The following is an 18362-nucleotide window of genomic DNA, read 5'->3' on the forward strand; positions in this document are numbered from 1 at the left end:
ATGGAAGAAGACACATTCACCCCAGTATGGCTCCCCTTCATCACATACACAGCCCAACAAGACAACGACAAGAATCCGCCAACAGCATACAAATCAATATGGCTAACCTGATCCAAAACACCCAGCCACCCCACTCACACACGAAAACAAAGTTCACCACAGCCAATCACAAACAAACAACCACACCCGAGGCCAACCCCAACCTCTCTCACCACCAAAGGAAGACAAGAGAATAGTAAAGAGAACCTGCACAAGTGACGCCGACACAAAACCCCACACATACATTAAGTAAAATAGAAACCTTGCCACCCCACCCCACCCACATTCACCATGCCCCCCTCCACCTCTTTCCCCCTTTTCTTCCTAAAGTAACACTAATGTCTCAACAAATGAAACTGATCTGTAGAAAATGAAACTTGAAAAAAGAGACATTGCACACACTTTTGTATCTTTAATTAAGAAATCTTTAATTAAAAAATACGTTAAAAAAGAAGAAGCATCCTTTTCTGTCGTAAAGTAATGGTCATTTGTCATTTTCTCCCAATGGGGCACTGCAATTAGTTTTAATTATAGTTTCTTCAAACAAGCTGAGATCATAACCATGGTTTGAAAACGACTTTGGGGCGAACCATAGTTATGATGAACCGCAGTTTGTCCCGGTTTTGGCATAAACTGCAGTTAGTTGTAAATGGACACAAATGCTTCTGCTGTCCTGTCTGTGCACGTATGGGAAGAAGTAGTGCATGCAGAAGTATGAGGCTTGTTTGCAGAAAGCTAAACCATAGTTTACCAATGTGTCTGAATGCAGTCTGCATGAGAGAGCAAAATAGAAAGCTCCTCTTGCAAGGAGTACCAAAAATCATAAAAAGGAGGGCTTCTGTGGGTGAGGGAAGATTGTGAAAATAGTTTCAGCTTAGCCTTTGTAGAAACTATCTTATGCGTATACTTAGAAAGGAAAGGAAAGGAAAACGTTTATATGTTTCAGATGACAACGCATATATTTGAACTGATGGCAATTTATGGCATGCAATTTGATTAGGCATGCCCTGCTTACATATGAGAAGTCCATACAAAAGGCCGCCTCTTTCCTGCTTCCAGAGAGTTTCTGGTGCTCACTCCCCAGGTCTTTCCAAATGAGAACTTGTGACCTGTTTTTGAAGAAGCAGAAGGATTCACTGTTTATTTTGCTATTTTGTGTAACTTGTGACTAATATTCAGGCATGGAAGGGAACATTAATGAGCTTTTAGTTACTAACTAGCCAGTTACTTTAATACACTGCCTTTCTGCTAAAGCAACTGAGGCACTTGTATTTTGTAATAATGGTTTACAATCTAAGAGACATGATACAAAAGGAAAAAGAAATATGGAGGGAAGAGGAAGAGTCTGTCTAATTGTTCTAGACTGAAGTCCTGCACACTTGAGTTGCAATCAGCCTACGGCAGTGAAACCTCAACAATGTGTGTTTACTTTTGCTGGCTCTACGCTGTACCTGGCAAACTTTCTTCTGTGTTCCAAAGAACCTCTTACTAGATGAGTTGCTAGAAATAGATCTGAAGAGGTAAGAGGTTTAGGCAATTTTACATGGTTGTACCGCCTCTACTTTTTTGATCTTAAGAAAGGTACCATACTTCCTGCTCAAGATATGTGTTTAGAGTGCTAGGAAAAGAGAAAAAGTCTTCAAAGGTATGCTTCTCTTTTTCTAAAGGCTGAAGCCATTGACCTTCATGTAGAATCATAGAATTGTAGAGTTGGATAAGGACCACAAGGTTCATTAAGTCCAGCCCCCTGCAATGCAGGAATATTTTGTCCAACGTGAGGTTCGAATCCAGGACCCTGAGATGAGGAGTCTCATGGTCGACCAAGTGAGCTATCCCAGCAGCATTCTTCCCCTACTTCATGGCTGAATGGGGATTTGAACCTTGGCTACCCAGTACTCTAACCACTGCACCACACAACCTCTACCCACCTCTTCAAGCCACCCAAAGTGTTTACTCATTGGTGGCAAAAATGACTGTTTTAACTTGGGTTTATATCATTCTAAGCTCTTAAGATGCAGCTGGTTGAGAGAGACAGAGGCTGTCCTCTGCTTCACAGAACATCCTCTGTGGTTGAGAGAGAAGCCTCGTTTTTCCTTTCCTCTAAAGTGTCGGCCATTGAGTCGCGTCTGCAATCCAGGTATGAGCTTTGATAAACAGGGAGCTAAATCTGTTTCCTAACTGCACAGCTAACGTTTTCATAAAGTAAGCCAGACTAAACCATGCCTTGTTGAAGCATTTTTCTCTATTCCAGAATGTCTTTCTTCATGTCTCCTCCTCCTCCTCCCCTCCCCTGGTTGTGTATGTTTCTCTCTCTTTTTAAAATATAAACCTACAGGAGGGACACAATGATTTCAATTAGTATTGTACTGTACTATGTCACTTTCAGTGCTTTTAAATTAAGGTAGGAAGATTGGTCTACACCAGATATTTTATATCAGTTGGGGAAAGTTAAACTTACCAGTTCAGAGTCTCAGATACTTCCCACTTATGACGGCATTTTAAGATTTTATCTTGACTATATTTTGCCCCAGAGACAAGTAGATTCTTGCTATGGTTCTTCCATTTAAAAAAGATCACTACCACCTTTTCCACATATGCCCACTTCAGACATAACACCAAATCATGGTTTGGCATTACAAGAACAAACCTGGAATGATCCTCAGTTTTATAGCAGATTCACAATCCTGCTTTGCAGAACAAGTGCAAACTTGCTTGCTGGTTTAGACACAACAGCAAACTGTGTTTTGCTGAAGACCCAGAAGGGAAAGAAATGGCACATATGGTGAGAGGAGGAGGGGTCATGCAATCTTAAGGCTAGTTCCAGTCACATGAAACTATGGTTTGGTACTTACGTCAAAACCAAACTTATATTTAAAAGTTATATCTTCTCCAGCAGTAGGAGAGGAGCAGTAGCCAGGACAACTGTAAAACAGGTACAACTCTTGCCACCATTTCTGATCTTCTCTAGGTGCTTAAGCAAACGACTTTGGAATCTGGTCATGAAAATCCTTCATTATTGAAGTTCTTTGCTTCTGTGTGTGACCCAACACAGGGACAGGGTCAAGACAGCCTCCATACAAACTGTCTCGATTTTCATTTGTGAAATTGCCCTTTAACCTCTTTTCAAAATGCAATTCGCTAAGGATTGGATCTGCATATGCCCAGGCAATGTTTCCACTTTACCTAATAGCTTATAACTGGGAGATTAAAGGGGCAGATGAAATGACCTAGATATACTTTGTTTCCGGGTTTGCTTTTAATCTTCTCTAGTGAAATAGATTAAGGGTGTTTTTCCTTTTCTTTTAATGTGGATGGATTAACGCAAATGGAACCACAAATTTAGGCTAGGGGTGGGTGGGGAAACATACCTGGGATGTAGCCAGTGTAGGATGGAGGGAGACCCCTATCAGCTCTGTATATTGGCTTTCTGAGACTTTTTTGAATAGCATCTCTCTTCTTGGGAGTAGAAGTTTGTTCGCCCTCTGCTTTTTGAACTCTGACTGACTCCGGGATGGTGGTACCCAATATTTTCTTGTCAGAGGGCAAACCAGGTGTTGCAGAAGAAGAAATCTGTCATGACACAATTAATTCAGACTAAAATTATGACACACTGACCTTCTCTCCTCCAGCTCTAACATCTTCAGTTGTCCAAAAGTCTTAAGCTATTCTGCTCAATCTCTCTTGCTGCCCCTTTTGCTTGGATGCCTTCCAGAACATAATGTGACATCATATCTCCCCCCCCCCCCGCCGCCAGCCTTCAAATCCTTCCTCACTTCCCTTATTTTTCATGAAGATTTTCCTGGGTTTTGACAAACTACAGTTTCATGTCACATCTGAACTGGCAAAACAATGGTTTGTTCTTACACTGTAAACTAAGAAGGGAAGCCAGAATCAAACACTGGTTCCTAATCCTGATTTGAAGGGCTCATGCAAACTTTAATTTGGCAGATCAGATGTAGCACTGAACTATGGTTTGCCCAAGCCCAGGAAGTTATTAGTGAAGGAGAAGAGAGAGAGATGTCACAACTTGATAACTTGTTTGCATAATGCCAAAGAATGGTTTAGTATGTATCTAGACTGAGCCATTGACTTAAATCAGAAGAGCCCTGAAGTCCTAAATGCGTATCATCAAAACCAAATAGCACTGATACTTTCTGGAGTATGTGAAAGTCATAGAATGCCTGAAACCTACATACCATAACTGTCTTGTTTCCTGGCTTTGTTAGGGTGAGTTGTGTTGTCTGGTTTGGTTTTGGTGGTGATTTTAAGTCTGCCTTTGCTCTTTCAATTGTCTGAACAGCTGAAGCAGTTGAAGTATCGCAGTCATACAGAAGTCTTCGTGTAAAGAGATGGTGATTGGTATTCATAGAAGGGTATTCTGGAACACGGAGAGAAGTTTGCAACAGTTACTGGGATAAAAGCTGAACATGCATTTGAAATCAGGAAGGGATTGCTTTAATCCTAGATAATAAGGCTTAATGTTGGAATTTTATTCTTGGTTGTCATCTTAAGACAGACAATTCAGCGGGTTGGTGTCTGCTTACTTCCTATTTCATTTTCCTTATAAAGGTTCTCAGTCTCTCATGCACTTCCCTATTAATGCCAGGTGGCTTTTGCACTATTGTTGGAAATGTGTGTTGCACACGGTTAGAACTGAGGATATTGTGGTAATTTTCATGCTTTCTTTATTCCAAGGGAAAGTGGAATTGAACCACAGTATGATTTTCTCTTTATGAAATGGGGGGAAATAACCTTTTTCAACTTATTTATTGTAGATTTCCACAGGGTACATGGCATGACTGCCCAAAGATATCCTTCAAATGAATTATTTGAATTCAAAGAATCAAAAATTACATATCTAGACCCAGTTCAGGTGCAATGCATGTGATCTGATAATCTTTCTGGAGTTTGTTAAACCAAGGTTTCCTATTATGTAAAAAAAGGGAAACTGTGGTTTAAACTCTGACCGTAAACCAGGATTGCAGAACTTGGTTTGATCCTGGTTTGCAAACTACCATTGCAGTCAAAGCGTAAACCACAGTTTTGATGTAACAAGAAACGGTACATTAACAAACTCTGAAAATGTTGCATTAAGATGCATGAGGGAATATGGAAGAGGAAGCATGCCCACATGACTCTTAAGTTTGGAAAAACCTTGGTTTATCAGGAGAAAGATAATGTCTTGGTTTTCATTCTCCCTCTCTCTCTCCCCCCCCCCCCACTTTCTCCTCAGATTCTTCCCAATATCCCATCAGAAGCACTTTCAAGGTACAGTGGTACCTCAGGTTACATACGCTTCAGGTTACAGACGCTTCAGGTTACAGACTCCGCTAACCCAGAAATAGTACCTCAGGTTAAGAACTTTGCTTCAGGATAAGAACAGAAATCACGCGGTGGTGGCAGCGGGAGGCCCCATTAGCTAAAGTGGTACCTCAGGTTAAGGATGGACCTCCAGAACAAATTAAGTTCTTAACCCGAGGTACCACTGTAAAATAACCTGTGCAGATGTCTAACTTGCTACCAAAATAGATAGCATATTTGGATACTGAGTATGCAGAGAAGAAGAAGAGTTTGGATTTGATGTCCCGCTTCATCACTACCCTAAGGAGTCTCAAAGCGGTTAACATTCTCCTTTCCCTTCCTCCCCCACAACAAACACTCTGTGAGGTGAGTGGGGCTGAGAGACTTCAAAAAAGTGTGACTAGCCCAAGGCCACCCAGCAGCTGCATGTGGAGGAGTGGAGACGCGAACCCGGTTCACCAGATTACGAGTCTACCGCTCTTAACCACTACACCACACTGGCTCTCAGAGGGGTAAAACAGAAGAAAAGCGGCAATCGATTTCAACATTTGATGGTGCTTGATAGTTGATGTACTATGCAATTTCGTATTTGATTTCGTTTGACAGAAGAAAGGTTCCCTCCTTATGCAATAAATACATAGCACCAACAATCCTTACATGTTGTGAGTGGAACAGGAGATAACTCCACACAGTTCCACCCCCTCAGTGATGACACCAGGGGTGGTCCGCCCCCTTCCTCCGCCCCTGATTACATGTCTAGTACCACCCTTAAAAAGCAGGATCCATGGAGGATAAGGCTATGTTTTACGTCTTTATGCTTCTGAATACTAGTTGCTGGACCACGTGGACCATTGGTCAGACCCAACACTGCTCTTCTCATGTTCTTAGGAATTATTGATGCTGGGGCAGGGGGTATTCTTCATTATAATTTTCTGAAATGTATTGAATCATATCTTAAGGACAGTTGTCATACCATATGCAGTATTTCTGCCTCCTGCCTGCTGAGTATAATGATGACCACATGGCTGTCCGAGAAGATTTCTGTGCTCAGGTGTGTCAGCAGCAGTGTGGCTTAACCGCAGCAACTTTGCCTGACGGGCAAGCAGCTTTCTGGTGGCATTGCCGTAAGTTTCCCCAATAATGCTTTCAAGATTTGGAATGAAACCTGTATATCTGGAAGAAGAAAAAGAAGACGATAAGGCTCAGTAGTGAACTTTTCATATGCTGTGTCAGAATGCTGTGCACCATTAAGTCTATCCTCAACAGAGAACTACAGGAATAATCTTAAATTAGCAGAGGAAAATATCCTTGTGAATTATATACCCAAAACATGGAATCTAACAAAGGGGCAATATTAATGGACTCCCCATGCCCTTACTACGGCAAAAAGACAGGTATTGGAGAAGTGGACAAAATGCAGCTCTCTTTAATGATGGAAGATATGCATAAACTCGCTGCACATGAACAAGTTGAGTACAAACGTAAGCTTGCCATGGACAAATTTAACAATATTTGAAATTCATTTTTATAAATACTGTATTAGATTGCGGTCTGGTTAACTACAATAACATTCTTTTCTTTTCTTTGGTAATGTATACATTATTTTAGTTCTGTTTTGTTTTCTACATGGGTACTATTTCTTTTTTCTTCATCTTTTTGTGTCTTATCTTACCGTGTGCACTTGTAATTGTGTACTTTTTATTTTTCAATAAAGGATGTGTGCGTAATATCTATATCTATCTATCTATCTATATCTATCTCACAGGCAACTACTGTGACGAGATCTGTGATAAGATCTTAATTGCCACTGGCCAGCTAATTGCTTTATGGCCCCAATTAGCCCCAGTGTAATGCGGTCCGGCACACTTCCCAGGTCTCAAGCTGCGCAGACCTTCTGCCTCTCCGGTTTCGCCTTGCAGAGTAAAAAACACAGCGGAACAAAACCGTTGCTGTCTGCTTCAGATCCAGACAAACACACCAAGCACCTGTTTGTCCAAATTCATCAGTTCTTTATTGCAGCAAATATTTACAGCTCAGCATTTCTCAGATTCTCCTGGACTGCTAGCATTCATGGCGTCCGTCTCTCTCAGAGACCAAGAGAGAACAACAAGTAGAGCTCCTCCCTCCTTCCACACGTCAGAATGGGAGGCACAACTCAGAACAAAATTAACCCAGTAAGTTCTGAATCCCAACACCCCCTCTTGCCTCCATTCCTGACAAGACCTGTGGATGTACCTTTGCAGACCTCTGTGAGATCAATCCCTTCCACAATGCCTTGCGCCCTCTCCTGGCGTTCCTGTCAGGCATCTGTGGAACATCCTCACAACTCTCAGATTCGCACTGTGCGAAACTTACCCACGCACCTGTGGCCTGATACCTCTCAGGTGGAATTCCCTTCGTTGTGCGACTGGACCTCCTGGGCACAAACTCAGGCACTTCCTCTGACTCACTGTGGTCAGCAGGTGTGTCCTCTGCATCCCGGGATTCCCCCTCTGACTTAACGCGTCTTCGAACCCTTGGAATTACCCTCACAGGAGAACTAGGCTCACTCTTGGGCTCCCTTTTTACAACTTGCGGAGATGCCCCATCCTGCTCCTGACTTTGGTCAGTGAGCTGATCGTCATCAGCAGACTCAGCCCCTGGCTCTCCTTCCTCCTCATCAGAACCTTCCTGCTCTGAATCAGAAAGACATTCGGAAAGAATATCGCGTCTGGCAGGGGTCTTTGACTTTTCCTCCTGCTTACAGAACTCAGCGTGTTTACTGATCAGCAGCTTACTCTGATCACCTGACGGGTACGCAAACCTCCATGCACGAGCCGTTGGCTCATACCCACAGAAGATCATTTTCTGGAACTTGGGTTCACCTGGCCCTCGCAAAGCTTCAGGCACTGGCACCGAGGCTGTCGATCCAAACGCACGGAGGAAGTGAACCTGCGGTTTCCTCCCGTGAAGCATGAAAAACGGTGTGTCTCCTACCACTGAATTGTAGGACCGATTCCAGGTGAAGCTCACATATTTAACTGCCTCCATCCAAAACCTTGGAGATAACCCAGAATCTGACAGCATCACCTGTGCAGCTTTAACCAGAGCCTCACTTCTTAGCTCTGCCACCCCCCTCTGTTGAGGAGAAGTCACTGTGTGACTTATCCCTTTCTTGTGAAAGAACTTCTGCAAAGCAGACCCAGTAAACTGTGAACCTCTGTCACTAGCAATTTCCCGCACCTTCGTGGAGAACCTTAGTTCCACCTCCTCAATCCAACGTCTAATCAGCTGTGCTGCATCTTCCTTGGATTTGAGACCATGTGTCCAGGTGTTCTGCGAAAAATCATCCTGCAGCGTCAGCAGAAACCTGGCCCCTCCCAAACTTGGTTCCTTCATGGGACCCAACAGATCTATGTGCACAAGATCAAAAGGTTTTGTGGTTACCCTCTCCACCCTGGGGTAACTGCACCCTCTTACCTTCGCCTGTCTGCAAGCCTGACAATCTAGGACTCTTGCACATTCCTCAATTCTACAGCCTTTGGAAACCTCAGGTAGCACCTGTAGTTCTTCAAGACAAGCATGTGCTGTCTTCTTATGCCACGCACAAGAACATGAAACATGAGTGGGAACTGTAGCACGCAGGGCTTGTGCTTTCTCAACCTTCCCCTCACCCTCCAGAGACGTTTTAAGAATGAAGAGATCATTCTGCCCCTTTGCAACTCTAACCAGTTGCTTCCCTCCTTTGGAGATTGTACAAACATCGTGTTCAAAGCAAACCTTAAACCCCTTTCTCAACAAATAAGGCACAGATAAAATACAGTGTTGCACTCCCGGCACAATGCAAACTTCCATCTGCTCCTGCAAAACAGAAAACAATACATTTGCAATGTTATTCACATTTTTCTTTTCCCCACTTGCAAACTGAACAGTTTTCCCAGCCGGAATTGCCGTGCAATTCCACATCTCGACTGCAGGGGTCTCTGGGATCAGGTTGCAGTTAGCTGCTGAGTCGATTACAAAGCGAAAGTCAGTGTGTCTCTCAGAGCTGTCCTCAAACAACGCCATACTGGCAACAAACATCCCGCTGCCCCCTCTCTTTGGGCTTCTGCAGCTGTTCTCTCTGGTTGTCTTGGCAACCAACTCCCCCTTGCTCAGGACCTTGGCAGCTTCCGTAGAAGTAGCCTCCTCCGTTGCCTTGGAGACCGGCCTGGCCTCTGCGTTCCCACGCGACTCTTTAGGCCTTATCTTCACTTTGTCCAGGTGGCCGGCCTTGAAGCGTCTAGCTCTCCTCAGCCTTCCAGACTTTGGCCGACGACAATCCCCAGTGGAAAAATACTGCCCAGGGCTTCTTTCAGCTGGCCTGGCCCCCCTTCTTCCGGAAGAGCACTCTGTGCCAGCCCTGCCCTCGCTGAAACTGCGTTTCACTTCAGCACTCACAGTGGAAAACTTTTGAAACTTGCCTTTGGAATTCTCAGCCCCCCCGACTTTCACCTCAGGGACTGGGGCTACAGCCATTTCTAGGCTCTTCATGACTTCTCCAGGGCCCTGGCCTCCTGCTGAAGTTTCACACAAACTTCTCAGCACCTCCCAGGCAGCCCTTGCTGACTTTACGCCCTCCAAACTGGGCAAGAGTGATGCATGTACGCATGCTTTTAGCATAGCAAGCTCTCTTTGCATTCTCTGCTGGCTATCTTCAGGCAACGCAGCCTCAAAGCCTGTAATGTCTGTCCCTTCAGGACCTGGATTCAGGGGAAGTGGTTCTTTCTGGCTTACATCCCAAAGCCCAGTAACCAGAAACCAACCCCTTACTCTTCTGGACCAGGTTGCCCAACTTCTTAAAGTGAGCTTTTCAAGCGGAACGTCCTCAAGGACCTGGCTGTCTGCCATTCTCTCCTCTTCCCCGGGGCCCCAGCTGTACTCACGTATCACCAGCTCTCCGGCACCCGATTTTTCAGCTGCTTTCCCAGCTCTCAGCTCTCAGCAACTCTTGCCTCTTGGCAGCAGGCAAAACACAGAACGCTGACCTCCGCTTCGGTAGCGTCTTCCCAGCTGAGCAAGCGGACTTCAAAGCAGACTTCAAAGCTCACCGGCAGACTCTCAGCAACAGTTTTATTAGCGGTAATTAGGTCCCCCATAACCTGGGACGAGATCTGTGATAAGATCTTAATTGCCACTGGCCAGCTAATTGCTTTATGGCCCCAATTAGCCCCAGTGTAATGCGGTCCGGCACACTTCCCAGGTCTCAAGCTGCGCAGACCTTCTGCCTCTCCGGTTTCGCCTTGCAGAGTAAAAAACACAGCGGAACAAAACCGTTGCTGTCTGCTTCAGATCCAGACAAACACACCAAGCACCTGTTTGTCCAAATTCATCAGTTCTTTATTGCAGCAAATATTTACAGCTCAGCATTTCTCAGATTCTCCTGGACTGCTAGCATTCATGGCGTCCGTCTCTCTCAGAGACCAAGAGAGAACAACAAGTAGAGCTCCTCCCTCCTTCCACACGTCAGAATGGGAGGCACAACTCAGAACAAAATTAACCCAGTAAGTTCTGAATCCCAACAACTACAGCTAACAAAGCCCCCCTGAAAAGGAGGCCAGTACGATGCTCCTGTTTCATATTTTTTTCCTGTTCAGTGTATCTTTAGAGAAAAGGGGAATGGGAATCACTTTCCCTTCGTGTCACTGTATTCCAACCTCTTTTGGCCCCAGTCAGCATGGCCAGTGACCAGAGATGATGGGCCTTGTAGGGTTAGGATGGAATAGGGTCCTTCAAGTCTCGCTTGGATTCTCCATAGGCCTCACCTCCACCCTAGACCCCACCCCTGCTCCCTCTGCCCCATCTTGATTCCCAATGGAAACACGACCCTGAGAAACCACCTGGTACCCCTAGAGACTTGCTACAGCTTGGCAGAGATTGGGGGTGGCATGCAAGCCTTGCAACAACATTAAACAAACAGCTGTGTTGAAAGCATGATAGCATGTCCCTCCTGAGGCAGGTGTCATCTTCTGTCCACATGGAATAACTTGAAGGCCTCTTCTCTTGTTGTGTTCATGGTATGGGAATTGCTAGGATGCAGGTGGCGCTGTGGGTTAAACCACAGTCTAGGACTTGCCGATCAGAAGGTCGGCGGTTCAAATCCCTGCAACAGGGTGAGCTCCCATTGCTCGGTCCCTGCTCCTGCCAACCTAGCAGGTCGAAAGCATGTCAGAGTGCAAGTAGATAAATAGGTACCGCTCAAGCGGGAAGGTAAACGGCGTTTCCGTGCGCTGCTCTGGTTCACCAGAAGCGGCTTAGTCATGCTGGCCACATGACCCAGAAGCTGTACACTGGCTCCCTCGGCCAGTAAAGCGAGATGAGCGCCGCAACCCCAGAGTCGGCCACAACTGGACCTAATGGTCAGGGGTCCCTTTACCTTTACCTATGGGAATTGCTGTAGTGTAGTTCGAGCCCACACCGATGCTCCTCCCTGCAATCAGCGTCGCTTCTTGGGAAAACCGGCAGAGAAAGGAACCGGTGTGGGCTTTTCAAGTTATCCAAGCAGTGCAGGAAGGAGCTACAATGCAGTTTACCCCAATAAAGCGAGTGTAATGAGCAAAGAAACTGCAGGAGCCCCGTGTATCCTCACAAGTCCTCAAAGCAAAGGGTGATTCATACAGAATATCATTAGTCATGACGTCCCTGTGCTCACCACACTAGCCAGGTATAATATCCTGAGGAGCAACGTGAAGAATTTTTCCAACTTGCTGCTCCTGATCAGAAATTTGGAGAGGGAAGCAGTAAACAACTTCTTACTACATGCCACAACAGTGTGTGATAATCAGCTTATCAGTATGCGAGGTGCACCCCATTTAATTAAACAATTTTCAGTAGTCCCCCCCCCCAAAGTCTGGTTGAAGAGTAGTGACAGTTGAAAAAAAAATTACTAATGTTCCCTGTTTTTGGATCTGTTTGCATGTTTCCCTCCAGCTCCAATTTATCTTCACTCAAGATTTAATCGGCTTTCAGTAGAAACTGACAGGCTATCAATAGCCCCATGGATTGAGAAGAAATATTTTCTTTGCAAATTGCTGGTGTTCTAAAAGTTCAGTTTTAAGCCCTTACCCTGGTATGTAGAAAGAATTGTACGAAAGCATTATTTCTGCTGATCCAAGGAGGGTTTTAAGTATCTGAGATTAGAAGACTGGCAGGCAGCAATTGTTCCTTCACTTCAAGCGCAGCCCAGAAATGAGAAATGTCAAGCATATCTTAGGCTCCCTTCGCTTGTGTAATAGCAACGCCTGGGCACCTAAGTTTTGTCACTATAGCTACTCAACTCAGCTGGGGCTAGAGTAAATAAAACGTGGAAAATGTAACACTGCCAGCCTGCACATTATGTTGGCAGCAAAGTACGTTGCTTGATTTTCCAAAACAAACGTGGGGTTTTTAACTAGCGCTTGAATGTACTCATTCAAGCCATGACTTAAAAACACATGGGGTGAAACCAATGTTAGTAATACTCAGAGTAGACCCATTGAAATCAATGGAGTTAAGGGATCTACTCTGTTTATAACTTTGGATATCACCTATATAAATGTAGTCATCCCCAACAGTGCATCTAGTAAGTATAATATGAGTGGTTAAGTATTTGCTTCAATGACCCTAGGATCAGTTTGGGTTGGGGGCTGGGGCTGGAAAAAGGTAGACTTCTGTGAAAAGATTCTTATGAGTTTGTGGGTGCATTAAACCCTAAATTTGTGATTCCAGTAGCTGTTAGAATTTCATCAAGCCCCCTGAAGCCCTGGATCCAGCAAGGGTTAAAATATAATCCAGGCCAGTCTACTGATGAGGTAATTGCCTGGGAGATGAGCCATTAAGAAAACAAAAGGAAGATAATGAATGGGCCATTAAGAAAACTATGGAGAGGGGCTGTGGGGCAGACAGCAAGTGGGTGGGGCCCCTCCTCCAGCCCTTGGTTAGTGAAAGGAGAAAGGTAGAGTCTTTAGAGTTGACCTAGGAAAAAAGGTTGCAATCTGTTAAAGGTGACAAGCTGGAGAGATGGCCAGAGCACGGTGTCTGATCCCAAACCTCCCACTGCCTTGTGGGATATCTGATCCCAACTGATCCCAATCCTCCCACTGCCTTGTGGGAGAAGCAAAGGCTAAGGAGTAAACCCTTCACAAATCTCGAGTGGAGTCCCTAAGGCTGTTGGATTGGCACCTTGTATGCCTCCTTCCGGAAACTCTTGCATCCAAGCTGGTGCCAAACCTATTGCTCTGCTTTCCTTTGGACCCGGGTGGCACTGTGGGTTAAACCACTGAGCCTAGGGCTTGCCGATCAGAAGGTCGGCGGTTCGAATCCCTGCGACGGGGTGAGCTCCCATTGCTCGGTCCCTTCTCCTGCCAACCTAGCAGTTCTAAAGCACAAAGTGCAAGTAGATAAACAGGTACCACTCCGGCAGGAAGGTAAATGGCATTTTCATGTGCTGCTCTGGTTCGCTAGAAGCGGCTTAGTCATGCTGGCCACATGACCCGGAAGCTGTACGCCGGCTCCCTCGGCCAATAAAGTGAGATGAGCGCCACAACCCCAGAGTCGGGCACGACTGGACCTAATGGTCAGGGGTCCCTTTACCTCTACCTTAGTGAGGCTGAGAGAGGGGTCACGTCTGGGCAGCCCAGGACCTCCATCCACACTGCCCAGGCTTGAACCCCAGGGAAATCACTTTGGTGCTGCCAACACAGTGGTTTGACTGCAGCCCCCAGAGGTGTCTCTCAAGGCAGACGGATGCCAACTAACTAATAGAATTGCACAGTTTCCATATTGGATCAGATTATTCTAAGGTGTGTGTGCTGCAACTTTTGTTGTTGCAAACCGCCTTGTGTATAGCAAAGTAGAAATGGCGGTATACAAATTAAAAGTGAAATTGAAGAAAATGAAAAGCCCACGAGGGTCATCTAGCCTGACCCCCTGCAAGGCAGGAATCTTTTTGCCCAACGTGGGGCTCAGACCCAAGATCCTGAGATCAGGAGTCTCATACTTAACCAAGAGAGCTATTTATTTAATTGCTTTTAAAAGATTGTCATCTCCCCCCGAAAGGGAATGTTTTTAAGGTGTTCTCATTTTTACCCATCAGCCGCCTTTAGTCCCTGCCAGGAGGGAAATGTGGGGTATAAATAATTACATAATCATCATCATCATCATCATCATCATCATCATCATCATCCCCCAAAGGCCTTGTATGCTGCTGCGGGTCTTTATACCTGAGGAAAGCCTCCATGACAGACAACCAAGGCTTCCTTTTGTGGTGGCGGAGTGCCCCTATTTTCCAGGGACAGTCCCAGATTTACAGAATCCATGTCTTTTTCTGATTTGATCCTGCTTTTCCTTAGGATGTCCCTATTTTCATCGGAGAAATGTTGGAGGCTTTGGCGTTATCCCACCCCCCTGAAAGCCATCTGAAGGCAGCCATGTATAGGGAAGTTTTTTTTTAACGATTAATGTTTTATTATGTTTCTATATATGTTGGAAGTCTGCCAGAGTAGCTAGGACAATGCAGTCAGATGGGTAAGGTAAAGGTAAAAGGACCCCTGACCATTAGGTCCAGTCGTGGCCGACTCTGGGGTTGCGGCGCTCATCTTGCTTTATTGGCCAAGGGAGCCGGCATACAGCTTCCGGGTCATGTGGCCAGCATGACTAAGCTGCTTCTGGCAAACCAGAGCAGCGCACGGAAACGCCGTTCCCCTTCCCGCCGGAGTGGTACCTATTTATCTACTTGCACATTGACGTGCTTTCGAACTGCTAGGTTGGCAGGAGCAGGGACTGAGCAATGGGAGCTCACCCTGTCGCGGGGATTCGAACCACCAACCTTCTGATCGGCAAGTCCTAGGCTCTGTGGTTTAACCCACAGCGCCACCAGCATCCCCAGTCAGATGGGTGGGGGGTATAAATAGTAAAATTATTATTATTGTTGTTATTATACAATAGGACGTCCCTGTTTTCTTCAGGGAAATGTTGGAGGCTTTGGCGTTATCCCACGCCCTGAAAGCCATCTGAAGGCAGCCATGTATAGGGAAGTTATTTTTTTTCACGATTAATATTTTATTATGTTGGAAGTCTCTCAGAGCAGCTAGGAACAACGCAGTCAGATGGGTGGGTGGGGTATAAATAGTAAAATTATTATTTTTATTCTACAATAGGACATCCGTGTTTTCATCGGGGAAATGTTGGAGGGTATGCAGGGCCGGATTTAGGTTTGATGAGGCCCTAAGCTACTGAAGGTAATGGGGCCCTTTATATGTCCAGCTGTCAATAACAAATTGTTGCTGTTTTTTTGTGCTGAGTATATGCTATATGGTAATTTATGGACCTAATAGGTATCTAAAGCCATTTGCATATGCAGAATGTAGTCACCCTATATATAGAAATGATCAAACCAGTGATATTTTAGGGAGAAAACTAGCAGGCGGGGCCCATTACTTCCATCATTGGAGCCTACACAACACAAAACACTGTTGCTGTATGTAGGTTTTCTTTTATTCGTTTTTTATCTTATATTTTGGAAATGTACATTCAGGTTTTTTTCCCTTAAAATTTTTTTGGGGCCCCCAAGAGAATGGGGCCCTAAGCTATAGCTTGTTTAGCTTATACAGTAGTACCTCGGGTTAAGTACTTAATTCGTTCCGGAGGTCCGTTCTTAATTTGAAACTGTTCTTAACCTGAAGCACCACTTTAGCTAATGGGGCCTCCTGCTGCTGCTGCTGCGCCGCCGGAGCACGATTTCTGTTCTTATCCTGAAGCAAAGTTCTTAACCCGAGGTACTATTTCTGGGTTAGCGGAGTCTGTAACCTGAAGCGTCTGGAACCTGAAGCGTATGTAACTCGAGGTACCAGTGTACGTAAATCCGGCACTGATAGAGCCAGGCTGCTTTGGCTGCCACTGACTGTGTTTTGCAGGGGGTTGGACTAGATGATCCTAAGGGTCTACAACTCCCACCCAAGAAGAGGGGCAGACAAAACTGACGAACGACGTCGAGATGGCAGTGCTTCCATCTGCGAAAGAAGCGAAAGAGGAGGGAGGAAGCCCCTGGAACATTTGGAATATTTGAATTTAAAAGAAACAAGAAATATGACTGGGGCTTCCTCTTCGAGTATGGATTGGCTGACCTTCTGCAGCAGCTGGTGTCAAGTACTTTGGATGGAAGAAAATCTGATGAGACCGAGCTGGAACTTCCTCGAGACCCGAGGACCAATGAGGAGGGCTACCAACAAAACCGGCAAAGAGAGACTGACAGGGACTTAAAGGCCTCAGATGTGAGGAATCCAGGCTAAAAACTGTTTTGTGGACGTGGGGACATTGGGAAGGGACAGAAACCGGGGCTGGGGGGGGGGAAAGGGAATTTTTTAAAAAAAATGTTTATGACTTTTGTGTTTGATTATTATGATCTATTTTTAAGATAAAAGGGAAATTCGTGGAAGGAACTCGAGTCGACCTTAGAAAAGGTTTTAATATTTATAAGAAAATTGGATAAGTAAAATCTGGCCAAGTAAAAGGTTTTTTAAAAAATATATATATACAATAATAATATGTAAAGGATGAGAGATATGAATTTGCTGAGTTAATTTAATTGAATTAGGATGTATGAAGGGGGGGTGGGGGGAGGTCAAGAACTGGGGTTAGGAAAGTAAGGTTATGAAACTTCATATGTGTTGTCTTTGTCTATGTGTGTGTATGTTTGTCTTTACAAAATGTGAAAATTTAATAAACATTCTTATAAAAAAAAGAGATGGCAGTGCTTCCAGGCAGAATTAGAAACCAGAAAGAGGACCTCTTTAATAAATAATGGGGAAAGATTATAATTTAGTTGAAAAGCTATTGTAAAGAGTTACATAAAATTGGTAGGACTGAGAGAAAACTTGTAGTAAAAATTTGAACTATGGATGGACAAATGATTTATAAAAATAAGAGTTATGAAAGGGATGCAGAGGGGGAAAGAGTCCGCGACCAGAAGAAGGAGGAGTATCAGGAAGAATGGATTAAATTTAACGATTACTTAGTTAAATATGTTAAGTTAAATTGACTGAAAACAGCTTGCAGATACTTAATTGGCTTAGGATTTTATTTATGTTAAGTGTCGAATTAATATGTTTAATTTCATAATGTGAAGATCTAAGGATGTTAATGTTTAGGTTAAATTTTATAAGAACTGTGATTTGGAAAACCGTTAAAAGGACATGCAATGAAATTCAACCAAGGGGAAGTGAGGAAGTCACTTAACAATGTTAAGAAGTGTAATTTCCAATAAGGCTCTGATTTATGTTTGTTTGTCTTATGTGTTTGTTTATAATGCTGTGAAAACCAATAAAAAAAATTTGGAGGAAAAAAAGAGAGAGAGACCCTCGGTTGTGGGTCGACCCCAGAAAAGACTTGCCTGAGGCGCGGAGTAGTATTGTTGACGTCGTTCATTATTATAAGCGTTGTTGTTTTTCTGGAGAGAAATGTGGGGGAATTCACCAAGTTTGCTTGTTTCATAATGTGAAGGTCTAAGGATGTTAATGTTTAGGTTAAATTTCATATGGTTTGGAAAACCGTGCAATGTAAATTCAACCAAGGGGAAGTGAGGAAGTCACTTAACGATGTTAAGAAGTGTAATTTCCAATAAGGCTATGGTTTATGTTTGTTTATAATGCTGTGAAAACCAATAAAAAAAATTGAAAAGAGAGAGAGAGACAGAGAGAGAGAGAGAGGGAGAAGGACTCTCGCCCACGCCGCCCGCCCGCCAGCCCGGCATGAGGCGGTTGTGCCGCGGCCGCTGAAGCGCCGCCCTTCTGCGTCCCTCCCCATCCCCTCCTCTTCCTCCTCCCTCAGGCCGCCTCCTCAGCCGCCGCCGCCGCCGCCGCTGCCGCCTCCGGCTTCCCCTGGCAGCGCGGCGGAAGTCTCGCAAGAGAGGGGCTGCCTGCCCGCCCGCCCGCCCGCCCGCCGCCACCCGTCTCCTCACGACGCGCCCCTGAGGGGGAAAAGGGAGAGACGGGGACGCGCTCTCTCTCGGCGGGGGACCCCCGAGCCGC

General features: G+C 45.0%; 1 protein-coding gene across 1 annotated transcript; it reads right to left on the reverse strand.

Moving 5' to 3' along the window:
• Positions 1–837: 837 nt before the first annotated feature.
• On the reverse strand, positions 838–13196 carry LOC307206489 (ciliary microtubule inner protein 2B-like). The gene is made up of 5 exons (XM_079959813.1): positions 12424–13196; positions 6314–6513; positions 4236–4417; positions 3408–3609; positions 838–1148 (listed from the first exon to the last, which is right to left on the reverse strand). Exons 1-5 carry the CDS (start codon positions 12453–12455, stop codon positions 1051–1053), a joined length of 714 nt encoding a protein of 237 aa, XP_079815939.1. The 5' UTR covers positions 12456–13196; the 3' UTR covers positions 838–1050.
• Positions 13197–18362: the final 5166 nt, after the last annotated feature.

This window comes from Podarcis cretensis (genome assembly GCF_951804945.1).
Source record: "Podarcis cretensis genome assembly, chromosome: 17".
NCBI classification, from domain to species: Eukaryota; Metazoa; Chordata; class Lepidosauria; order Squamata; family Lacertidae; genus Podarcis; species Podarcis cretensis.

Excerpts from the sequence above, each read along its gene's own strand:
- LOC307206489 (XM_079959813.1), bottom strand. The coding sequence starts at position 12,455 with ATGCTTTCGTACAATTCTTTCTACATACCAGG. Across the intron at positions 6,514-12,423 it reads AATTCTTTCTACATACCAGG|ATATACAGGTTTCATTCCAA; the intron begins GTAAGGGCTTAA and ends TTCTTCTTCCAG. Across the intron at positions 3,610-4,235 it reads CAGGAAACAAGACAGTTATG|ATTTCTTCTTCTGCAACACC; the intron begins GTATGTAGGTTT and ends GTGTCATGACAG.